Genomic DNA, 25,956 nt, shown 5'->3' on the forward strand with positions numbered 1-25,956 from the left:
ATGGAAATCCTGCAAAGTAGGCACTGTGCATGAAGAATTTCCCCACTTGAGAACAACAGAATGAAATTGGCTAAGTGGTGAATGGAGCAAGATGAAAGAGGCTTTTGTCCAATCACTGTCGATCAAACAATATGTGAACAGGTGTCCAAACAAAAACGACACACTGCTTACGGTAAGAAGAGTATACAGACTGAAAATATGCCACAAACATAAAAACAACAAAATGAATACAAATACAAAAAGCAAATATACTATTCATACCTCCAACACCTCCCTACAATCCCTTAGCCCAGAGGCCTTTGAAATTGGAGCAGTAAAAGGACATACATCTACAAACGCTGCACATACCAAGTAACTCTGTTGTCACATGATAAATATTGGCTTTTGTGGGACTTGGCAGCACTGAACCTCCAGAAGACCAGTGTGTTGTATTAAGCAGCGAGTACAGTATTACAATATATTATATACACTAAGTCAGATGTGACCACTTACTATAAAACTACTTCCTATTTTTAAACCTTGTAGAAAATCACATGCAGATAAAACACTACAAAGAACTTTTGACTACACTTCTAAAATACTGAGTATAACAACATCCCTGTATTATGTAAATGGCTGCAGACAGATTTTTTTGATTATTTTCTATCGTGGCAATATCAGTATCTCTATTTAAACTGCATGTAATGCTCCAACTATTATGGTATTTTTTACCTATTTTATTTCTTCCCACTCAGCTCAAGTTTTTTTTCTTGTTTTGTAAAGGAGCCAGAAGAAAGAAGGAAAGTGTGGCAGGTTGTTTCATGCCTTTTTATGCAACTGTCATCCCTGGGAGCTTACAGTGCAGGGTTCTTTCTCTCTAACACAGGGCATTAGTAGAAAACATCTGATGTCATTTATTAATGGAGGAAAGGTGGGCGCGTGTTAATATTGTGTGTGTACACTTGTGTATACATGAGTGGATTTCACAGAACGCCTCCTTTCAACTCTTACTACTTTTTACTTCAGTAGCAGACAGGGCGATGGAGCAGACTGAGGTGGCGGTTAACAGCTTCACCATGTTCCTGTCCTGCAAGATTAACACACTGCACAACCAGTAACCCACACACACAAACCTAGGTCTTAAATAGTGACTTTTTGACATCAGACAACCTTAACCTTGATATTGTACAGTTACATATACATATGTGACAAACTAAGCTAAGTGTGTTGTGGCCTGGAGTAACTATTTTATTGGACCCTTTTAGTGAGTATAAGCCGTAAAACATGACTCTGACAGTAGCAGCTCCAGTTCTCTCCTCTGCATACCTTTCTTTCCCTTGTTGTTTTAAAAACATCATTGCGTTATCCACCTGCTATGGGTTGATTCTATTCATCATTATACCCTTCATCATCTGCTCTGTAGATGAGTACTGCTGCAGAGATAAGTACTACTCAGTGTGTGGACCTGGGAGGTTGTCCTTCTGTTGTCCTCCTCTTATATCTCCTCTTATATTAGACAGTGTGCAAGTCACTGATTTCTGTGCTGGGGAAAGCTGGAAGGTAGGGTTTATGGTTGCAGAAAGATGAATATCGTATCAGTATCGATTGTTTAGGAAGAGAAGCCTTCCCCTCCCAAACCCTACCTCTTATAGTGCTGTGAGATCAGAGGCGTGGCATCCATCCAGCTCAACAAACGCATAAACCATTTAGTGGGGCCACAATGTCAGGGAGGACAGCTTCAAGCTGCATGACAAGTGTAATTTGGGGGATTTTCTGCAATGCGTCATGCCAAAGAAAACATCTCTGCTCTATAAAATAATTGGAATGTCGAGGGCAGCGCTGTCAGTTGCCCGCAAGACGCAAAATGAAATGGAGAAATAGGATACATTATGTTGCCTCCTCTCACACAAAAATGCGACCACAAATGTGCATTCATACACACACAGCTCTGTTACTGCAGATGAGATAAAGAGAGGTTAAAACACATCGCATGTTAGACAGAGATGAGAATCTCAGAGCCATTCCGCCTTGGTTATCCTGGCCCTCAGACAGAGCCCTTCACCTGGCCGTGGCTGACTTGAAAAGTAAGTTATTTATCCACTGAGGATTTGAGACACGTAGCTAGTTCATTGAGTCTGCACAGTGCTGTGAAATGGCTTTCAATGAACTTCCAAAACAAAACCAGAGGCACAAGGCTGAGGCCTGATTAACATCTGGTCGGGCCTTTTCTTCCGACATACACCTGAGCATATCCGGAATTTGATTTATGTCTCCACCAGAAGCATGGCAGGTCTATAGACAAGCTCCGGGCGTGTGCTGCTTTGTCGGGGACTAAAAATCTACTTAAATGAGGTCGGGGGCTTACAGTAGATCCTTTGGGCATGGCCGTCTCATCCACAAGAAGGTAGAGGATATTCAGTGCTACCATAAGAACTGAGATTGTCTGAAAACAAAGAGAAACATAAAGATTTGTTTACATATGGCATAATTCTAAAATGATGGATCGTGCTATAATTGAACTGTAGGGGCCTTGCTGATCTTTAAGTCAAGAAATGCATAATAATTATCTAGTGATTGCTACCTGTTCTAACATAAAGCCTTTCAAAAGCTAAACAGCATAGAGGCTGTTTGATGCGCGTGCTGTGCCTTTCTCGTGGTCTCTCCGTCTTATCTAGCGATATCACACAGCATAAGAAGCATTTCCAAACTATAATCTATTGAAAATCACTGTTGTTTGCAGGTGGCTATTCAGCATTGTCTTAAACAACTATTAAATAGAAGTAGTTTCCCCACCCAAGTACTGTGGGAAAACTTAGGTTTAAAGTGCACTGTTAGTCCCAGTGGCCACCAGCCAGGGTGTATACGCCATGAGTAAACAGTTTGGGCTTAATGACAGGTCAGCTCTCAGCACTCACCGTTCCTGTTAGCAGGATCAGCATCACTATGGGATACAACAAGTTCTTCTCCCACCCTGATGCTTTCTTTCTTCTCTCTAAATGGAAATCAGAGCAACACAAAGAGGTTTTCAGTCTAAATAAAACAGAAAAATAAAATTTGATGATGAGCTAAACTCTTCCATTACAAACCACTTTCCAACACTTGTTATTTAATTACATTCATCAAAGATAACTAATGAAACCTCAAGCCCTTTGGCTTTATTGACAGGGTTTGTACAGGTTGGTAAAACAGATCTCGACAGTCTGTGTCAAACGCTATCTCACCTCTCATCACAACCACCTCTCCCTCCAGGTAATAATACATTTCATAACCTTCAACAATTACGCTCTTCCTCTTTAAATAGCCACACTCATCATTTAATTAGTGGAAACCATAATAAATCCAGGATAAAAAGAAGAGCAACAAAATTAATTTGGTGATTTATATTTTGGTCAGGGTGTGTGTGTGTGCGTGCGTGCGCGTGTGTGGTGGGCAAATAATGTATTTCATTATTCCAAACCAGATGAAAGTTTATGGTATATCTTCCATCTTCTCTGGATTCCCACAACTCATGAGTCATGTTTGTAGATGCTGTTGAAAACCTATAGTCTGCATGAACTATGTCTTCCATTACTGACATCAACAGTCATCATACAATGGGCATCTGACTGCCCTCTTCTCCTTATCATATTGACTTTCCTTCACTATTTCCAACCTTGTTAGTCGTACTTATACTCAAAGTGCACCCACCCGGCTGGCCCGACAACTCTGCCAAGTGCACTTCATATGCATCAACTGTAGAAATTAATGACATCACTAAAAGGCTTGCTACAATATAAAGTTTGCATCTTGTCCAATATCTTAAGTGCCTTTGTGCTCTCCTCCGCCCACCCTGCTCCCAAAAAGGCTCCAATCTCATTTATAATATTCTAAAATGGATGGAAAATTATCAGGCAGTTTTGGTCCAAGTCCAAATTAAGAAATTAAGGCAGATGGAGAGAAAGCGTCTGCCTGTCAGCAATATGTAAAAAGCGAACAACTTTTTATATATTTCCATGGCAATTAAAGGTCTGAAGACATAATATACAGACATAATAATATATCAACTGTGTCACATAATACAAATACTTACCCAATTTATTTCTCTGACTTATAATATTGTCCAGTTCTTTTTTGAGCTGATGAGCATAGCTTCCTCGGGTATAAGTGTGAGATGATGATCCTACAGAAACAGAAATTACTGAAATTAAATATGCTGCGCATAATTAGATGAGTTTTTGCAGTTACTGATCGATTAATTTGCCAACAACAATCCAAAATGTTATATCCAAGTTGTTTAAACCAAACAATTTATTGCTTTTTGCTTAATTAAACTGAGATTAAAATTGATTACAGTGAATTCATTTTTAACAGAACAAACCTTATGGATATTTGCTATAGTATTTTTCATACAGTTTATACACAAAATCAAAAAAATAAATGTATGCAGTTACCTTGGCATATGGTATTTGGCTTTTTTTTTAAATTGAGAAATCCCATCAAAACATGTGAGCCTGTTCTGAACACAACAATGTGATCTCAAACAAGTAAAAATAATCTCTTGTGTCAGGAGCTGTCTAGCACATGCCACAACTGGTTGAGTGGGCTAAAGAAGACAGCCAGGGATTCTCCAGGAAAACCACAAGGCCAGCTCATTTAAGACTAATTTATCTATTTTACTCTGTTTTCCTTCCAGCTTGACGCACTAGCATAGAGGCCCCTCGGAGCCAAAGTGGAAAAGTATCCATTTGCATCCCTTGGGGGTATTGGCAGATCAAGACCAATTAGTTCAGTGTTACACTGTTACTAGCATGCAATAAAAATACCATCTTTCATCTTTGTTATAGAAGTGACGGACCAATCACTTTGATCAAACCTTTTTCCTCCCTATGTCATTATGACACGCCCTGTCTGGATGAGTTTAAATAGGCAACAGAGGTGAGATAGACGGGGGAGAGAGAGTTAACAGTGTTGTCTGTGCCCTCGCAGATACCTGTCCTCGGATCTAAGCAGGGAAAGTTTGAACCCTCCGAGCTAGTGCAGTCACAACACAACAGGAAACGTCACGGACAGCTCAATAGCTCCTTTCCTCCAAAAACGAACTGAATACTCTGCCTCAGGGAAACTGAATGTGCTCAGTGGCAAGTGAACTAATCAATCACCTATGTGTACAAAATCCCTAAACGTGGCTTTACCTGTTACCCCAGCAGATATAAATCATTGAATAAATGTAAATAGGGGAAAAATACCTTTTTTACGATATACTATATCTAGCTAAAGGGAACAAAAGCCTTTCTTATTTTAAGCAGATAAGTAAAAGAGCATGAAATTCAGCTGCAGTGTATTCAGTGACATCACTCTGAACTGAAGTTAAATATATCCTCCTCCTGTTGGCAGCAGTACGTAAAAGACTGAGCTACAGTAAGGCAGAGATGCTGAGTGAGGCTTCTGGCAGCCTGGAGTAATTCAACATATCCTCTCCAACCTTCACCACAGTCAAAAAATTACGTCACCCACAAATATGCTAAACACCATGCTGAGACTACAGAGGCACTGGCAAGGTCATTGTGCCGCATAGCATCTGGACAGGCACTCCATTGCTCTGATATTAGCAGATCGGGGTCATGAGAACAAGTCTGTGTGCCGCATTGCTTGTGATGCAGTTATTAGAGTATACCTTGTGGTTACCTGTTGAAATCACTTCCATAGTATTTATTAAAATCAATTACTTGGATACTTGGTTATTAGAGAGCCAAACCTCTGTGTCATCTACAGCTTCTGTGCACAATGTTGTAGGCAAAGTATAGTTGTTTTTTATATAGTTGGTATTTGTAAGTAAAGTACCGGCAGCTTATCTAAAAGATCTAGAGCCATGTCTCCAAACATTTAGCGTTTTATGTTCATCATGCCCTTGACAAAGAAAAACAGACATGCAAGTCCGCTCAGCAAGCAACCTTCTGATCTGCAAGATGTAGTATCAACACTGCCATTAGAAATCCACGATTTGAGAGAGGACAAGAAAGGGTCCGATGTGTAAATAAACGTCATGCACCAACTGATGTTGCTCAGCAGTCTACATCTACAAACAAACCGAATGCAACACGAACACAGGCAAGGCAATAGGTCAACATTGCTCGCCTCTGGAGTGTGTCCTGTGAACTGTTCCTGAACTGTCTCCTGCTCCATGCTCTCACCAGATCAAAAGAACGCCACTGTAGCCTTCACCTGTGTGTGTGTGTGTGTGTGTTTGTGTGTGTGTGTGCGTGCGTGCGTATGCTATAAATGCAGTAAGTGCATAAAAACATTCAACATCCTTGTTTCCTTTTATTTCAACAGGCAAATCTGAATTGCAGCTTGACCTCAGTGCACACATGGAGATGTTCAGCACTGTTATGTTTCTGCCTCACAGTGACTTATAAAGATCAAACGGTCTCATAGATGATAAGGAACAGATTACAATTATTCTATCAGTTACTTCAAAGCAGGGTGGTGTGGAATGATGCTAAGGAACCAACGCTTAGGTGGCAGTCTATGGAGGTGGCCGGCATAGCATTCTAAAACATGCATTATCTGAGAAAAAAATCTCCCTTACCTCCCTGGTTTGAAAGAACACTCATCCTCTTCATTTACTCACATCTGTACACTTGGTTGCGTGCTTGAGTTAATATTAAAGTAGGTTTTGGAATCTGGCCTAAATACTTCCTGCTTGTTGAGATTATTCAACGTCAAACAAGGAATTTGGGAACAAGGAGGGGTAAACATGAAAAGGAAATGCAGGCAGAGATGTTTTCACCATTCTCAAACCCTTTAAACTTTTACTTTGTGCCAGAGAAAAGCGCAACAGCTCCTGATCTCTTTCAGAAGTCACTGAAAAGTTGCTGCTCTTTAATGTCACCAAGACCAAGCCAAGAAATTTCATTTCCCTTCTATTACATTAAATGAGGCAGTCGTTTCACCAGAGGTGATAGTGGCATTGGAGTCTTAAATGGATCCTTAAAAACTTCCTAAACCTAAAATATGGGCCCTGCTGCATTGCCCTTTAGCAGGAAGTTATAAGAGTTAAGCAGTGGTAGAGAATGGGTAGTGTCAAGTGTGTGTGGATTTTTGTGGATTTTTGTTAATGTGTGTGTGTGTGTGTGTGTGTGTGTGTGTGTGTGTGTGTGTGTGTGTGATTTTTTTAATGGTAATTGATTCCAGTACAGTGTGCTCAATCATACCCAATAGGGCAGTCAACCCCTCCTTCCCCCTATAATGTGCCAACACATCTCTCACAGACATACCGTTTAATCTCCTCTGAAGGGCTTCCTCCTGCAAATGGATGCAGTAAATCTGCTCATCCAGGTCCTCCAGGATCTGATGGGGAAGGAGGAGAGGAGGAAGAGATGGAATGGGTTATAATTAGGCCCAATGTGGGACTGAGACATGGCAGATGGGAGGATGAGATGTTGAGGTATTTCTAGTTGTCTTAGTTCTGCAAGTAAATGGCCGACTGACACTGACCTCTATCACAGAGGAAAAGTAAAGTCTGTTAAAGTTAAATTCTTTAATCTTTCAAAAGATCCACAGTTTTAAAAGATAATAAGCACTATTCACCTAAATATTAATGCAAATGCTTACTTACTGTTGGCTTCACTAGTAATTGGCCCATGACTGTGAACATTCTGGACAATCCCACAGGCGTGCACACTACACAGCAAAACAAGGGTGACATGAATTAATTGATAATCATCATCAGAAAGCCTTCTGTGTTCAGTGTGTATGGACTTTTCTGAAAATAACTTACTTAATAAAAGGAGTCCTCCCATCAAAGATATACAGGAGTAGAGGTATGGAAGATAGAATTCCCAAAGATCTACAGAATAAATCCAATCGTTAGGTTTGGACTGTAATAAGGACTGGAACATTCTGGACCTTTTAAGACAAATCTTTTTAATATTGTGATTCATGGAGGGATTAAACAAATGAAATGTAATGTGTTAATTTGTGAGCTTTAGAAGTACGGGAAGGTGTATTTCTTACTTTGGAGCTAGTCATTTCCCTGATTCAAGTCTTTCTGCTAAACTAATCTAATCAGCTTGTGGCTCAAGCTTGATAATTAATGCAAAGCCACAAGAGACGTTTCAATCTTCTCATCTAACACCCAGCCTGAAGCCAAAAAATGCATTTGCCAAATTGTTGAACTATTCCTTTAAAAACACACACACAGGAATGATATTTGCAGGCATAAGGAAAGACATACCATAGAGTGACTCCATACTGGCTGCATCATTGTCAATGAGAGCTGATGCCACCCACACAATGCCCAAGATGAGCAATGCAAGCAGGAAGAGCATCACAAATGTCTCTAGAATACGTGCTTTAATGCCCTGAGGGAAAAAGATGGAAATACAATCATATTTAAAATACTGTTACTTAAACCAGTATCCGCTATAGAGCGATAATCAGTTTACATCAATATACAAAATATTCAACAATTAAACTATTATCCTAAAGTGACATCTCTTGCATTTTTACATATTTTTGAAACATCACGTTTCATTCAACTAGACATTTCCCTCTTCCTTCCATCCTGTCTTGCTAAAGAAGATAATTTCCATTCACAGCACACCAACATGGCAAACTCTCTCACAGCTTTCTGTGTAAAATGGCTCTTTTATATACACACACATTGAGGTCTATAAAGTGGGTCTAATAGTAGCTTGTAGAGGCAGAGGTGAAATTAAATGGAGAAGGGGTAAGGGGAGGGGTGCTGTAAGGAGCACGAAGCCTGGCTGGGTCAGCTACTGTCTGCGATCAAGAGCAGGCCTCCCATCTGGGGCTGATTAGGAGCTCCCTTAGCAGCATGATCGTGTCCCAGGACACGCAGACGATGGGGTTTTGGGGTAATTTGGGTTTTCCGGGTCACAGACCGCTGAGTGGTTAATAAAGTCTTCCTCTACCTGTTCACACAGTTTCCATTTCCCGCCCTGCTGGAGAGCCAAGCTGTCTAGCACTGTAAGACAGATAGGTGTTCTCATACACATGTCAGGTAGGCTACCAGGCATGGGATAACAAGGGCTCTCCACTTTTGGAGTACTGCTTAAATTAGGTACATGTGAGCAATTTGTTACCAGCTAACATAATGGCTGTGTGGTTGCTGTTCAGTATTTGCCAACAGGTACATGAAGGGGGTCTCTCTTTGAAAGTTCCCTGTTAATCATGAAGCCACTTTATAAAATGAAAATGGGTTTAATAATGGAGAGTTATTAAGACAAGGCTTTATTTTTGCCTGTCACACAACCACCTGTCTCAAACACTGCAGTACAGCTTGAATAGTTTAAGAGCTGTCCTCACTTCTATGTGAATCAAAGCTGCCTTAAATGCAACAATTCGAGTTGAGGAAATATTTGGCCAAATTAATCTCTACACATTAACATTGGCTCACACCTTCCATATACTGGATGCTGACAGAGATTCTACATGGTTTCATTCATTGTCGGGGTAGAAAATCCACTGCAGCATCCTTTCTCTAAAAGCCATAGCTTGTTATGTACATGCCTCTTGCTTCCTCTTACGGTGATTTTCCTGAAAAAAGCTTCTGTGGGTGTAGAATTTTCTAGCACAACACAGCGGAAAGTGGGCAGGGTCTGGAGTGCCCCAGTGTGGTCAAGGTGTACACTGCAGCCACAATTTATGTTGGCGGGCTTGTGAGTATGTGGGAACTTAGTCCATATAAAATCCAACTCAAATACTTCAGCATGTATAATATTTAGGATTAGTAAATGCATTATATTTAGATACAATACAGCCACATATCTGACAACATGAATCTGGCTTGTGCTTTCTGGTCCACACTCACATAGTCCGAGCGTACTACATGAATGCTGCAAGCAACCATCTCACAGCCCAACTGACCTGGGCAGATGATGATGCTAAATAAAAAGGATGGAGGGATAGAGAGCGAGAACAACAGGAGCTTGGTAAAGGAGAGGAGTCAACATCTGAGCGCATCTTATTCCCTGGAGGTAAGAGAGGTGAGAGAGGAATGCTTTCAGGGACTCTAGCCACGTCCCACATGCACTCTCTTAAGGATGCATCAGGACAAGCACAAGCCGCAGGCAGGACAAGCGTCCGCTCAAGCGCACCAGTCCACCTTAACAGGCTGCCCATGCCATGCTGAAAGTGAATTCCCTTTAGATAGGTCTCTCAATCATTTATAAGACACAAATCATTACCCATTCAGATCATTTAGGGCAAAGGCAATGCTTGTCACCTCCCTTACTATCATCCCTGGTTGCTGCCTTTCTGGAAGAACAATCCACAGTGTCAGACATGATTTAGATATACAAGAGATAAAAGGCCCTGTATGGTCTCATTGGTCCATTCTCATACATAACACGGCTTCGATTCTGTCTTTGCCCATATTTGCAAAGTTATTTTTCCTCTATTACAATGACAGGAGCAAATGTCTGTTGTGGCTTAAAAAAAGGTATAAAAATAGGAAAATCCAACAAAAACCTTTGTTGTCAACTGATGAAGGAAAGGACGAAAAAAGAAAAAGACCTGTGCCTTGGCATCCAGTGAGCCCGTTGAAAGTTTCTATTCTTGCCTTTCTAAATGTGTAACTACCTCTAAATATAGCAGCTCTGAAATATTTAGCATCCCCTGATCCCCACATCGACAGTGACTGAGGGGTTGGTTAACTGCAGCTTTGCTTGTACAAGAATGGAGAGACTTCCAAGAAATGCGTGTAGTGGCCAGAGAAGAAAGTAACCGCTTCATGTGCAGCACCAAACAAACATGCATGAATTCATGTATACACACAGACACACACAAAAAGACACGCGAGCAGCCGAGGAAATCAACCTTCAAGTTCATGCAATTACACAAAGCCGCAGAGGGCCCAGAACACTTCACAAGCTTGTTGCCTAACTTGTGCTGAAGAACAGCACAGTCTGCCACTGAAAATAGTGCTTCAGCTGAAGAGTCCAGCAGAGAGTTCACCTGTGTAAGAGGGAGCGAGGCATAATACTTGGGAAGGCGCTGGGTGCTTTTGGGTGTTAGGAGGAAAGAAAGAGACAAATCAGACAGAGGAAGAAAGTTAGGTGGTGTTGGAGCTTCCGCAATCAATCCCTGACAGGTCAGCAGGTGGTGGCAGGGATCGTCTCGCGGATCATCCTTCTGCTCACTGTCAGGGGCGTGTGGAACAAGGGCCAAGAGTGTAATCAGTGAGGCGGGGGGCAGGGGCATTCTTGCTCCCCAGTAAAAGGACTGCCCTCTTAGCTAAAGATGTGCCAGATGCCCAGAACCTCCTAGTGTATCCTTCAACCAGTCAGCTGCAGCGCAATGACCGTGTGAAAGACAGAAAGCAGAGGAGACGGACGCTCTCTGGAAAGCTGCACAATGAACTTCTAAAGACTCTTAATAAGACTCAACTAAAGCCCCAATGACACACATGGAAAATCATTATTATCACGTCGTATAGTTCAAACCCAGAGGGGGGGTGGTGGCAAAAAAGAAAACACTGTAAATTTAAACTGACCATTCTGTTTCCGTGACTGATTTTACCAGAAGAATTTAAGATAAGAAACAGCTTTGGTTCTTCTGATGTTTGCCAAGTTTTATTTGCCATCCTACAGTGATGACAGCTTGTTCTGATTACAGAAAGGTGTCAGGCAAAGACGTCTTCAAAGAATAAATGACTCTATCCTGGGTTTTGTCAAACATAAGTACCAAATACACCTAGTAGCCTATTAACATCAACCCTCTTAAAGTGTTGGCGTAATCAGTTCTCTTAGCATCTTGTTTTTTTTTAATTCTTCAAAAATGACTAAAAGCTGGACCAGAATCAGTTAAGTTTTACAACTCGTCACTTAGTATAGAAAAACTGAGTCACGAGAGCAGGGAAAAAAGTCCTGAGCAACTCGCTTGTTCTTTTTAAAATTCCTAGCTCGAACTAATATGTTGCCATGGTAACAAACATTGTAACAGGCAGCTTTAGGGAGACACTATGACCTTAAAGGAAGGTATGTAAATACCGCTTTATATTCTCCGACTGGCCCTGCCCAAAAGAAGGCCTGGGAAAAATGTCTGCATGTGCAGGAGATTTGAAATAAATATCCAGGCCTCCATTGTGGAGCTCCAACAAAGAGGAGTATCTTAGTAACACCACACGGGTTTGTTCAGTGAGTTGTCCCCTCCCCTCCACAATAAACACACTTCTCATCATCGGCAAGTTAGGGCTTAGGATGAGATTGATGAGGAGTTTCTTTAACTACCAGATGAAACCTGTTGGCCCTTTGCTCGGTCAGTCAGGGGGTCAGACTCGTTTCAGGATCAAACACATTTCAATAATGTGGGTAAGACCAAAATACTACTTACTGCAAAGGATATTTTCCACAATTTATGTTGCGTCTTCTCCTTAAACCTTGTCTAAGTAAAAAACTTTACCTAAAATTTGCATACTTCCCAATTGTCACTAAGCCAATCTGCAGCACTGAATTCACATTTGAGCATTAGTACTAATTAAACAAAATTAGACTAGAGTAGAAATAGACTGGGAAGTTGACTGTCTGAACGTTTTTTGAGTAAATATAGCTTCAGGATATAATTGTCATGGAAAATGATGTAATTTACGTCTCTTGATATAAATAGAAGTGTGAACAAAGGCGGATGCTGATGTGTTCGCTGTGTCTCAGAGCAGCCTGATCATCTGAGCAGCACGGTTTGGCTTTCATTATTATAATGCCATCTACTGGTGACGTAGATCAGACAGAAGATAAGTGACAGAAAAGCTGTATTAGGGACTCATAAAACCTAAGAAGTACTTTACTTAGATTACTATGTTTTATGCAAAATGCAAAAGAACATACAGACATGATTTAGTGACCTCAGTGATGTAGCTTTTCTGCAAAGTTTGGAGAGCGTGGCAGTAAAGAGGGAGACATTTTACAGCAGCAAATAAAGCTGGATCATAACATCTGACATCAAGCCAAGTCACTCCGATTCATCCACAATTTGGACAATTTGTTAAACTATTAATCACTCAGGTGACAGCGGTTCTGAAGAGCTGAACAGTTAACATTTAAAAAAAAACATCCACATTTCCATCTTTATTCTGGTGGCGTCTTTTAGTACATCGTCAAAAGTAAACACAGCCACATGAAAAGGCTGACTTACAACGTTAGTAGTGAAATTCATCATTCACTTCATTTCCGCAGTCAAAAGGACCTCGCAGTGCCATAACATTAGCCCAGGAGGTTAAAATACCACATAAAACCTTATGACATTGTGCTTTAATGCAGTTATTGGGGAAAAGACTATCACATTATAAAAACTTAGATCTGTGGTTTACATTCCTGTTGATGTTCGCTACATAATTGACTCTGCAGGTCAATTGTTGATAGTTTTTTAGGGTTAGACAGGAATGTCACCTTTACCCCTTTCTTGGCGCACACACACACACACACACACACACACACACACACACACACACACACACACACACACACACACACACACACACACACACACACACACACACACACACACACACACACACACACACACACACACACACACACTCTCTCTCTCTCACTATACCTGGACGTGTGCACAACACTAAACAGTGCTTCCTCTAAGCAAATTTATGGAACATCAGTAGGAAGCAACAGTCTTACAGAAGTGAGAAAGAACAAAAAGAAGGAACGTGTAAGAGGCAGTCATCCTGCTTCCTAGACATCAGGGCCTGCCCTCTACTGAAGAAATGGAACCAAACAAATTAGTGGGCTGAGGTAGAAAGAAACTAGCTATACACTACAGTACAGACTAATTTTTATGTGCTTTAGCCAGAAGGGACATAAACCAGAGAGGTTTCAAACTGTGACACAGGATAGAGGTGTATTAAATGTAAATCTTTCCCCCTCCATTTTGCGAGGCTCTATTGTGCTGTCATGTTGCTGCGACTTTATGGACTTTTGGAACACGAGACCCCAGCCTCTTTTTTTGGGGGGGTAATCAATTAAACGAGGAAGTTCGCTGAGCCTTACAACTCGATTATTAGCCTGTCCTTTTGAAGTTTTATTTTAGGGGGCTGGGGAGGGGGGTGACAAGGAATCAGGCCTTAAATCAGTGAGGCCGATTCAACGGTGTTGAAGCGTTTGCAGCCTGTGGCCTTATTGGAAGGGTTTGTCAGGATGTGGCGCTGGGCGAAGACCAGATTTAGACTTTCATGGTTAATGAGGTTTCTGCGGTGGCAGTTACGGTCAATGGCATGAGTCAGAGAGAGGGCAAGGACTAGGCACCTGCTGCTTTGGCTGCTGAAATAAAACCTTTGCTGAGCTTCATATTTTTAATTCATATTTTTTAAGGCCTAGTTTTTTAACTTTTTTGGCTTCTAGTTAATCTCTGACTAATTTCATGAAATTAAGTTTCCATAAATGGCTGGATTGGTGGAGCCACACCAGAAGTCACATATGTTATTCCTAGTTTATTATACTATGTATAGTACTTGTATTTTTGCATCTGTTCTTTTGTGCTAGTTATGATTAAGTTACTTTTTTCTTATTTAATATGGGGACAGAGGCTACAAATTACTTCTAATAGATGTGACATTCACTGCATCAAAAACAAACCATTAAGTGAATATGAAAAAAAAACACAACTGTGACATGAGAGCGAACTGGTCTTGTTTTCTAAAGATACAAAGGAAGGATGTATATTGAAAACAAACAAAATCTGCAACAATGGGTATGAATTTAAAAACTTACCTTTTTTGATCCTGCAAAGCCCTCAGACTCCAAAAAGAAATAAGCAAAGGGCATCAGGACAAAGAGACAAAGGTTGGAGAACAGCGACACAAGGTTCCAAAGCCCTGCAAAAAAAACAAATGTAAGATTAAATACATATATTGATATATACAACTTGTATATAATAAAGAAATACTGAGTTTCCGTTTTAATTTGACATAATTCATATCTTTTATATCTTGTTAGGAGCAAGTGTCTTTCTAGCAAGTCCTTAACGCTAATGCCCCCTGGTGGAGGATGCAGCACAGAACACCCCAATTTGAAACGGTATATGAGCTCATAGTCATAAGGTACAAAGGTACAAGGTATAAAGTTAAAACCATTATTTTATACACTGGTGATTTTATGGTTTACTTCATTTTTCTTTGTTTGTTATGTTTTTTTCTTAAACGTTATGTAAAGATACATAGCAAGGCAAACTGTTTAAAGTAAATCATAAAGTAATTATTCCAGAATCTATTCATATATAATTTTAATTAGCACCTAAGTAGTAGTAGTTAGGTTAAATAGGTAAGTTTGTTTAATAAGCCCATTTAAACAATGTAACAAAAAATGTTGTGGTATGGAACTGTGTTTAATGTAGTTTCCATAGTTACTAAAACATTGTACATGTATTAGGAGCAACATAAATTGTTAATGTTAAAATAATTACATGGTGTGACAAAAACAGAAAATCAAGCATTTATATAGATTTTAAAACTAACAACTCATGAAACATGACACATAATCTACCAACCATGAATGAGGGAGCCATTGAGCCACTGAATGTAATAGTTTTTGGGGAAGGATAGGAGGATCTCATTACTAATGATTGAGAAAGGCAGTAGGAAGACGGCACCACCGGACACTGCCAGGGTGAAGGTACACAAGTACAATCTGTAAATAAAACCAAAGGCAAACAGGATCAGAACATACGTAGGTGCAAGTGCCAACACATACAAAATCACAAGGTAATAACTTTACCAGCAAGTAGATGGTTACTGGAAATAATGTTTCTAGTTTTATAATATAAAAGACACTTGATTATTAAGAAAAAGGAAGAATTTACTATTTTAATTATTATCCCTCATCTCACTTTATCCACTCCTTTCAGAGACAGTAGGTCTATAGAGATAGATAGATAGATCTATAGATAGTTAGTGTCCATCTGCTTAGTGGTCTCAGTGGGACAGTAAAAACGTCTCCACTTGACCATGTCGCTAAAGAATCCTATAATCTAAAACCCTTTTTGTTGGACCCTTGAGCATCCTTTTCTCTGCTAAACAAAAGAAGGTAAAATGTGACTACAACATGCATCTTTAAATGTGTCAGTCACTCCAAAATGAGGCGTGATGCTTGCAACAAATATAATAGCTCAAGTGGCACATGTATGAAATTAGTGGCTGTCAGTGAGTTAGTGCAAAATGTTGTCAGTTTATGGAACTACTTACTGCAAATAATGATTATTTTCATTATAACGGATCTGGTTGTTGTTTTCCTAAATGTGTGGTGGATAAAATGAATCACAAAATTGATGCAATAAAGGGAAAGAGCGAAAGTGAAGAAAAACTGTTCCTGTGTTCAGTCTAAGTGCCATAGTCAAGTCTACAGCTACAGTAGCAGTAACTATTTTTTATTTCTTTCAGCTCATCACAAGAAAATTGCCACAGCAGATCTTTGTCATAGATCATGGTCAGTAATCAGATTAGAGTGCACTTAAGTAACAGTAGTTTTTTTTTTTTTGGCTTCTTGGGGGGTTGCAACCACTGGACCAACTACTAACTGAAACAAGCCTTTTGAATCTCAAGGCAAGAGAGAAAGTTGCATAAAGATGCATTAGACATATATTTGCCTTTAAACATCATAAAATTGTTTCAAAGGAGCTACAAAATAAAATATAAAAGCCGAATCAAGCATAAATACTGACAAGTCTTACAACAGGACTTGCCCAATGTGGTAATTACATAGTTTTACAAAGACTTCACTGAAATCAGTTTCACTCACGATATTCTGTTGACAACAGCATCTTCATCCTCATGGTCATCTACAAGGTGAGACACTGAGCAAGTTAACATGCTGCTTATGTTACTACATCACAAAAACTAGTTAATTATCCCAGACTTTCACACTAACACTGGATGAGACCAACATGCATTATTGCAGGTATTAGTCCAACTGTTGAAGCAGGGAGGGGGTTGTTTTCCCAATGCATTCATAATAAATTGCCAGTTATGTCAGTTATTATGTGACCTTAGAATCTTTTATTGAATAAAACATAATTAAAGGTATTCTCCAAAAAAACATTACTAGCAGTATATGAAAATGTCACTTCAAGTTCAGATCAGGCTAAACTGAAGGTAAAGAGACAAGAGCCGCCTAGTTCAGTGCTGTTCAAAAGCTCCAGAAGGAATTTCTGGTACAAAGTGGTCTACTTTCAAAATGAGACGAGAAAAGCCTGGATAACCTGGACATACTATATTTGTTTGGGAAAATGGGAGAGTGTATGTCATTTTTGTAGGAAATTTCTTGAAAAGATGACAATGTAGTAGAATAGAGTGTTTGTGATAGTCATAGTCATTTTACACAAAAGCAGATCTCAATAAGGAGATTGCTCTACAGACATAGTTGTGGTCTGTTACGCCAACACATAAAACCTTCTTGGCTCTGACGTTTCAGTTTGAGCACAATGAAGGACTCTGTTTGAAAGCAAACGCAGCCTATACAGAGAGGTGCCAACCTTTTACAATGTCCTGAATACTAGAGTTATAGGTTACAGCCTCACTAAGACACAAGCAGATTTGTGTTCACAGCAAGAGATCGTATTCAAACACTTACCACTTTTTCTCTTGTATCGAGTTATGATGCAGTAGGACACAATGTAGAGGACTGCAAACAGGAGGAAGCAAATCTGAAAGGTCAATAGAACAATTTAGTCAATGCTAGGCCATGTACCTGCTAATAAATCTGCACATTAGCCTCAACTGCTAGCATTGCAAACAGCAGACTCCAAATCTATACACATTAAAATACTACAGACTACAGGACTGTCTGTGCATTAATAAACAACTTACAAATAAATATAAATATATAAATATAAATATAAATCTTTTATACATATTCATCCATACCATCTGTAACATGATTCTGTAAAAATAAAAATATTCATAAATGACAAACTACTATATCTATTGTCATTTAGCGGTTGTTTTTACAAAGGTAAACAGGATCACAATGACCCTTTTCCAGTTTCTAGAAATGATACAAGGAAAGTTGTGAAAAGCCTTAACTATTATAAACAATTTATTAGGTAACTGCTGCCTCATAACAAACTGGATGGTCTATCAGAAAGATCACATTCCACATTCCCACCTTCTACTGTGACAGTGACTAGTGCATAACTAATGTTAGAAGCACCCACTTCAGCAGTTTGCACCCTGTCAACATTGCACAACTCATCATGGCCGAGCTTGGATTATGAAATGACTCAGACAGTCCCTAGGCTCTTTGCACACATTTCAAATGTCAAATCTTCTCAATCAGTCTAAAATGACAAAGTGTTTTTCTCTGCTAATTTGGACGTCTGCTTCCAAATAGAGCTGGTTTATTGACAAGCTACAAACAAGTTTAACACAATCAGCTGCACAGAGCTGATAAGTTTGCACAGACACAACAGCCTGAGCGATAACGGCAGGTTTCAAGTAAAACAGTCAATGCAACTGCCGCTAAACTAGATAATACTCAGCTTTCAGCGAAATGCATAGTTGTCCACTGAATAACAAAAGGGGAAAATATTAAACAAGACTGACTTCTTCTAAGCATTTTTTGGGCAACGCTAACTAATTTAGTCACAACATTCCACACCTATGACACAGGAATTCCTTCTGGAGGTGTGGGACATTTTAAAAGCATCTCTTTATGTATGTGCAAACAAATAGATGATAGATTGGAAGGTGATTTAATAACGGAACCTTGGATCGTGTATTTTATTATCTCAGAATAAAAATAATAATAAAGCCGTAGTCCTTGGGTAGGTTGTGACTCTATATACAGTTTGCTTAATATTGCATATTTCTTTCTGCCTACAGAAATATGTGAGCGCACAATAGTGATGTTGGCCTTTAATTGGAGGTGTTAATGAAATTTCAAGTACTGACCAAACTGTGTGCACACTAGTAACACATCACCCTGCTTCACTTATTAATGACAACCTGATTCTCTGTGTTCTGTGCAAACATAGGAGTGGCATTTACTTAACTCCCCAAAGATGTGTTAACTGATACAGAAATGATAACGCGTGATGAAGAGGGTTTTAGGTGACACTTTGACGACACAGGATCCTAAAAGTCAGGCGTAGAAAGACCTTTAGGACAAGATGTATTAGCTGAAGAAGAAAGGCTGAGTCTGCTTGCTGGTGAGACACTTGATAGTTTCCATATTTCATTTCTGTCAGTAGTTATCAAGATGTCCCACTCCAGATTCAGAGTCTCCTTGTGAATTGTCCACTTTATCTTTTATAATACTCTTTATGATGCTCTTAAAAACTGGAAAACCGCAGTTATCACTGTAGTAATTACATTAGTTACTTTAGTAACTCTAGTTATATATTACGTGACAATAACTAATTAAGACTAATTTGGTTATGCAGCAAACTTTGTTGAAAATATAAAATAACATGAACGTTAGAGATGATAAATATACTAATATTAATATTATACAAAGCTGGATGCAAACTGGACAGTATATCTATACATATCGTAATGAGACGGAACTATTTAATTTTAAGACTTTAAAATATCCCAACATTAATTTATCTTAGCTAGAACTGATAATTTATTGGGAAAGCATTATTTTATAGAAATTAGCTAACCTAACGTTGATGTATGCTGATGTTAATAATCCGACTCACTCATGCTTTCAATATTCTAAAACTATTCGGCCAATTACCTACTTAAAAAGTGAATAGCACAACATAAACATAGCATAAACCCTAGCATAAACTCAATAGATTGGCGTTATAGCGACTTAAACTGACAGTTGATGCTAAAGCTAACGTTAGCCACAGTGCAGCAAAGGACCTTGTTAGCAGCTAGCCTCGACCAACGGCTCACTTACGATGTACTCTCGGACTTGGCTGTGGAAATTCTGCTCTCTGATAGTCACATCGTCTTCTTCCATTCTTCATATTGCAAATACAGTAAAGGCTACAGACTCGCTACATGCTAGCTCGTACGACTGACAACAACTCAGACGCCTTCCCCATCCCTCTAAAAACAGCCCTGACTGGTTGCAAGACAGTTTACACCGAAGGAACCCCGCTCAGTGCCAAAAAAAGAAAAAAACGCCCCCAAATAATATACGTCATCATTATGCGTCAAGTCCTCGGCGTGACCCGGATAGTAATGGTCACATGTTTGTGGGTCACAACAATGTTGTCCTCCACGGAGCTACATGTGCGGTTAAGGTATTTTTGTGTTGAAAGTAGAAACCGAGTGGTTTAATCCTGGAATGTGCAGTTAGTTTGTACATTTAAACACTCCTTGCTTATATTGTTTTAAAAATAGAAAAGGAAGCAGTAAAACGTAACGTATCAAGCTAACATTATAGTTTAGTAAACATGAAGGGGGGATTGAAGCAGAACAGAAAAAAGAAGAAAAGAAACGCAACCTTGCAGAGGTACATAGTGACAGTGGACAAATTTGTTAGAAGCAAAACTGCCGAAAATGCAGATAATGATGACCGGTTGAACTATGTGCAAAAGAAAAGCAGAAAGGAGCTGCGCAAAGAGAAGAGAAAACTGAAGAAAGCCAACATGAAAATGTATTATGAATGTAAAAAGACCAACGTCTTGCCGCTCGATGACAGCAAAGACTCTAAGACAACAACTGATGAACAGCAGACGAAGAAGACCATAGAGAAAGCAAAGAAATTGGCAAAAACACAGTCAAAGAAGTCAAGTACAAGTGCAGCTGCCGCGGAAACATCCAGCGACTCTAAAACATCTTCCAAAAAAGGCAAGAAAATTAATAAGCTTCAGGAATCAAGAAAAATGGCCCTTATGGAAGCAAATGAAGAAGAGGACAGAGAAATAAAGAAGCTAGAGCGGCGCCTGGGATTAAACAGGAGGAAAAACAAGACAAGTATCCCACAGTCTTTTGTGGCTGATGGGCTTGATTACATTCTTGGAGCACTTAACTCTGGCTCAATTGGTGCAGGGGTGTGGTATGATGAGGATGATGATGATGATGAAGATAATGTTAACGACATGGATACAGCTGGAGAGAGCTTCAAAAAGCCTGATGAGGGTGAGGTACCAGAAGATGATGCAAGTGAACACAGCGAGGAAGACATGGGCTCATTTGATGAGGATGATGAAGTGGTTAATGAGGAGGATGAGGAAATGGAGCAGGAGGTGAATAATAGTGATGCTTCAGAGGTGAATGATAGTGATGCTTCAGAGGTGAATGATAGTGAGGCCTCAGAGTCACACAATGAAAATGGGGAAGAAGCAGAAGCTGACATTGAACATGAGACATCAAACAGCAAGTCAGAATGTGTGAGTTTACAAACTTTAAAATTAAGGTTTCATTCAAGTCATGTCCATAAAACCTGTGTGCTGTATAATACATGTGTAATAATTTCCATTGCCTAGGTCCCTTCTACAACTGGTAAATATGTGCCACCTCACTTGCGTGGATCTGGGGATGATAAACGTAAAGCTGAGCTTCAAAAACTGAAGAGGATTGTGAAAGGCCTGGTGAATAGGTACTGGTTCTAGTGACTTTGAGAAATTTCCATCATTAATAAATGATCTGCTTAACAAATAAAATATGCCAAGCTACCACCATCTGTACCATAACTAAAATTAGAGCCAGGAGTATAAAATAACTGCTGTTTCTCTCATTAGTGCTTCCGTAGGTCTTTCACAGATGTCGATGTAACTATTAAGTTGACTTTCAGCTTTTATTATCAACTTTCACAGACTGAGTGAGCCCAACATGGCCTCGATAAGCAGTCAGCTAGCAGGGCTGTATGTGAGCTGGAGCAGGAAGGACATGAATGATACCCTGACAGAGGTACTGCTAGCAGCCTGTGTCACCCCAACCCTGATGCCTGATCGACTGCTGATGGAGCACATCTTGCTTGTCAGCATCCTCCATTATTCCATCGGATTGGAGGTAAAGTCAAACCAAATCATAAACAAAATGTCCAGGTTGTTTCTACCTTCCTCGGTGAGAGTTATATGTTTTGTTTGTCATTTTCCAGGTCGGAGCCCATTTTCTTGAAACAGTTGTACGTAATTTTGACAAGTTGTATAAGAACCAAAATGAAGGCAAAGAGTGCGACAACCTGCTCGCTATAATTGCTCACCTGTATAACTTCCAGGTTGTGCATTCTGTCCTCATCTTTGACATCCTAAAACTTTTAGTGAAGGCATTTACAGAGAGGGACATTGAATTAGTTTTGTTTGTGCTGAGAAATGTGGGTTTTGCTCTGAGGAAAGACGATGCTCTAGCTCTGAAGGAGCTCATCTCTGAAGCCCAGCGCAAAGCCAGTGACTTGGGATCAAAGTTTCAGGATCAAACCAGGGTAAGGCAAAATAATTCCTTTTTGATTTAAATGTTTTTTTATTCCAATAATGTTTTGTGTATTCATTTTTCATTTAACTGATTTAGTATTGTGTACAACATTTTATAATGTCATTTTTCTTTTTATTTTAAAATTTGGAACTTCACTAGAAAATGTAATCTTGGGTCAAAATGTGCTCAGGTGCGTTTTATGTTGGAGACTATGCTGGCTTTAAAAAATAATGATATGCGGAAGATCCCAGGATACAATCCAGAGCCAGTGGAGAAACTAAGGAAGTTGCAGAGGACTCTGGTACGTGAATTTTACAGAATGGTCACAGTTTTACAGTGTTAATCAAATCATTCTCTTCCCGGCTGATCTATTTTTAGTGTAGTCTCCGTTTCTACCACTAGATGGCCCCAGAGTACCAACTTGGTTAAGAGCATGACTCTTAGCATTTGTCAGCTGTATGGTTCCAGGCCAGTGTTCTTTTGAGTGATGCCTGGTTGAATATGTTGTTCAGGTCCACAACAGCGCAGGAAGCAGCGATGTGAAACTGAGGGTCTCTCTGGACAATCTCTTGGCTGCAGAACAAGTCGGCCGCTGGTGGATCGTCGGCTCCTCGTGGAGCGGCGCACCCATGATCAGCGAGCAAGGACCTGCAACTACAAAACAGAGTACTGCAGGACAGGTAGAGTACGGATCCAAGGAGCCATGGTTAAAAAGCCATGGTTAAAGTCGTGCACACATGACATTTTCACATTGGGAAAGCGTGGTATTATTATTATTATTGTTGTTGTTGTTAATATTATTGTTATTATTTTTTCAGTTCAGTGACAAGGTTTTAGAGCTTGCCAGAAAACAGAGGATGAACACTGAAGTGCGAAGGAACATCTTCTGTGTGATTATGACCAGTGAAGATTACCTGGATGCATTTGAGAAACTGTTAAGGTTTGTTGTGGCTTACTGCACACACGAAAGAACATTTTAAAAATAATTTAAATGATGTATTTATACACATTATGATTCGATAATTTTATTTGCTCTCTGTGAAGGATGGGCCTGAAGGACAAGCAGGAGAGAGAGATCGTTCATGTCGTGATGGACTGCTGTCTGCAGGAGAAAACCTTTAATGCCTTTTATGCTGTACTGGGCGAGAAGTTCTGCTCCCATGACCGACGATTTCAGGTCCTTCAGTTTCACTTTAACATTTTTTTATCATAAATGGAACTTCTGAAATATGTGTGATAGTGGGTCCTTTAATCTCCTTTTCCATTCTGCACATGCTCTATATTTGAATTATCGTGTGTGTGTGTGTGTGTGTGTGTGTGTGTGTGTGTGTGTGTGTGTGTGTGTGTGTGTGTGTGTGTGTGTGTGTGTGTGTGTGTGTGTGTGTGTGTGTGTGTGTGTGTGACCACCCAGTCTCTTAAACTATGTGTGACCTGTGCGTGTGGCCTTAATTTCACCTCTTCTGTGTGGGAGCCTCTCACACCTCTCTCTCCTCTGATATTATTTGACTCAAACTGTGACTACAAACAATGGAGGCGAGACCACACTTCCTACTTTGCTGCTATGTAGACCACAAGTCCATATCAGAAACTGATGACCATTGTCCCCATCAAAGGGTTTGAATGAGGGCTGGTGGGAATGTTTGCTTTTCGCATGTAAACTGGATGTGGAGGAGAGGATTACCTGTGTGGAGTGGAAGGTTCCTGTTCTTTATAGTATCTGCTGCTGTTTTGCTATTTTGGTGTGAGTCAGTGCTGTGATACAAGCTTTTAATCAATATCTTATATTCTCCTAGATGACATTCCAGTTCACTCTATGGGACAAGTTCAGGGAGCTGTCCAATCTAACCAGTACCACCTTCAACAACCTAGTCCTGCTAGTTACACACTTCCTTCAGAGGAAGTGCCTTCCACTCTCCATCCTCAAAGTAGGTGGTCTGGTGTAGAGATTTCATCTTACTTCTATATATTTATTGCTATGAATCAAAATTGTGTCTGATACTGTAAGGCTGTTGAGGTTATTTATGGTTGTTTATGTTTATAGGCAATCGAGTTTGGGGAACTCGATAAGCCCACAGTGCGCTTCTTGCGTCAGCTGCTGACTAAAATTCTTATGGAGACTGAGCTTGAGGACCTCTCCAACATCTTTGGAAGGTGAGGTTCATGGTTTCTTTTGGCTACTTATACATGTCAGCTGAAATGCAAAAAAGGAAAATGAAGCTAGTATTGAATAGTTTGTTGTTTTTTTTATTAAGTCTGTGGTTCAAGTAACCACAATTTAGCTTTTGAGGAGCGTGAAGCTTCATGTCAGTCAGTTCAACAGTAACTGTTGAGCAACGTTAACTTCGTTAGCTTGGCAGTATGTGAACGTCTGGAAATCAATGCCCCACATTGTTTTCGTTCACCAGGATTTCAGGAATTCCCAAGCTAGGAATGCTGCGGGAGGGCTTGAAGCTTTTCATCAGCCACTTTCTGCTGAAGAATGCTCCGTCGCAGAGACCAGCTGAGCAAGCAGCGATGCTTTCAGAGCGCGCTCAGGTCGCAACCAAAGCCATGGAGGCCAAAGAGGCCAAGCTCAAACTGTAAAAGTCACACAGCCAGCGTACTTTCAAACAAAACCATGGAACAGTGGACGACTTGTTAGGGTTGAGTGTGACTCTATATAAACCAAACCTAGTTTTGTTGATTTGTTCATAAAGATTCTACTGAACATACCGATAATATAGTACTGTGTACTATAAAAATGAGACAAACTGGTTTGATTTGCAAAATAACAATAATAAATGTTTCAGTTCAAACACATTCATTTTGATGTTGCTGTGTATTGGTTAATAAAACTAATAAAATGTCAACATTATTTAGTCCTTTCCAGACTGAAGTAATACAGATTCTCTGCCGTGCAAACTGTTTATACCAGTTTATTAAACATCCCTCAAAATTCAGCAAATGACATTTTCCGAAAACTTAAAAAGGACATAAAAGTAGAAGCTTTCATTTTGCAGATGCTTTCATTGTGTTTTTGCTAAGACAGTTCTATCTCTTGCACAAAATGAAGTCTTTTTCAGGCCTAAACTTAACTGGTTAGTGAATATTTGTCAATTTTATCTTTTTGATATTTCCACTTTTCAGCTGCAGAGGTTCTGTGTTTATGCAGCCTGATAAAATGAACCAGGGCCTTGAATGTAACTTATTCTATCTGCTCCTTGACACCAGTATCTGCCTGCATGGTTAACATAGCAGAGTCACTCTGTTACATTTGATACTTGCTCCCATTAATTACTGTATCAGTCTATAGCTGGAGGCCTGGCCTGAGGTCAGGAATGAGCCACCAAGGTCAACCAGAGGAAACGTTCTCAGTCGACAACCCACACAACAGCTTTACACTGAAGAGTTGTGTTGTAACATTAAAAGTTCTGGGTTTTGATCACATCTCAACGACCACTTCATCTTAACGAAGACACACAAAAAGAGGGATTACATTTAGTGAGAAACAATTCAACAGTGTGCCTGTTAAAAGGTGCAGATGATGGATCAACAAACTGGGAGCTGCCATCAGCTTTACCTGGTGAAACCTGGTTGGGCTTGACCCCAAGCTGAACTTTGATTTAGTCGGCTGCAGCTAAAGCAAACGGAGAAGATAACCGGCCTAGTCATTTAAACAC

General features: G+C 39.9%; 3 protein-coding genes across 5 annotated transcripts in view; 2 read left to right on the forward strand and 1 right to left on the reverse strand.

Moving 5' to 3' along the window:
• rnf32 (ring finger protein 32) overlaps window positions 1-4,762 on the forward strand; it is a 16,979-nt gene extending 12,217 nt beyond the window's left edge. The window contains exon 8 of the mRNA XM_029146763.3: window positions 4,652-4,762. The gene's annotated coding sequence lies outside the window, so the exon portion shown is untranslated. The remainder of the gene's footprint in view (window positions 1-4,651) is intronic.
• Window positions 1-20,041, reverse strand: part of lmbr1 (limb development membrane protein 1) — a 23,135-nt gene extending 3,094 nt beyond the window's left edge. The window contains exons 1-12 of one of the 3 annotated variants that reach the window (XM_029146761.3): window positions 19,833-20,041; window positions 17,556-17,628; window positions 16,725-16,764; window positions 15,478-15,617; window positions 14,703-14,806; window positions 8,195-8,321; window positions 7,739-7,807; window positions 7,577-7,641; window positions 7,236-7,308; window positions 4,049-4,138; window positions 2,895-2,971; window positions 2,345-2,422 (exon numbers count right to left, since the gene is read on the reverse strand). In XM_029146761.3, the coding sequence (XP_029002594.1) occupies window positions 2,345-2,422; window positions 2,895-2,971; window positions 4,049-4,138; window positions 7,236-7,308; window positions 7,577-7,641; window positions 7,739-7,807; window positions 8,195-8,321; window positions 14,703-14,806; window positions 15,478-15,617; window positions 16,725-16,764; window positions 17,556-17,628; window positions 19,833-19,895 (999 nt within the window). In that variant the 5' untranslated portion in view covers window positions 19,896-20,041. Of the gene's footprint in view, window positions 1-2,344; window positions 2,423-2,894; window positions 2,972-4,048; window positions 4,139-7,235; window positions 7,309-7,576; window positions 7,642-7,738; window positions 7,808-8,194; window positions 8,322-14,702; window positions 14,807-15,477; window positions 15,618-16,724; window positions 16,780-17,555; window positions 17,629-19,832 lie in introns of all 3 variants that reach the window. The other 2 variants (XM_055508066.1, XM_055508067.1) reach the window with 2 other exon arrangements.
• A 109-nt stretch (window positions 20,042-20,150) lies between these two features.
• On the forward strand, window positions 20,151-25,096 carry nom1 (nucleolar protein with MIF4G domain 1). The gene is made up of 11 exons (XM_029146760.3): window positions 20,151-21,273; window positions 21,370-21,482; window positions 21,700-21,895; window positions 21,984-22,307; window positions 22,488-22,598; window positions 22,810-22,977; window positions 23,116-23,237; window positions 23,342-23,474; window positions 24,091-24,222; window positions 24,339-24,448; window positions 24,703-25,096. Exons 1-11 carry the CDS (start codon window positions 20,335-20,337, stop codon window positions 24,878-24,880), a joined length of 2,526 nt encoding a protein of 841 aa, XP_029002593.1. The 5' UTR covers window positions 20,151-20,334; the 3' UTR covers window positions 24,881-25,096.
• Window positions 25,097-25,956: the final 860 nt, after the last annotated feature.

This window comes from Betta splendens, chromosome 4 (assembly GCF_900634795.4).
Source record: "Betta splendens chromosome 4, fBetSpl5.4, whole genome shotgun sequence".
Taxonomy (NCBI): Eukaryota; Metazoa; Chordata; class Actinopteri; order Anabantiformes; family Osphronemidae; genus Betta; species Betta splendens.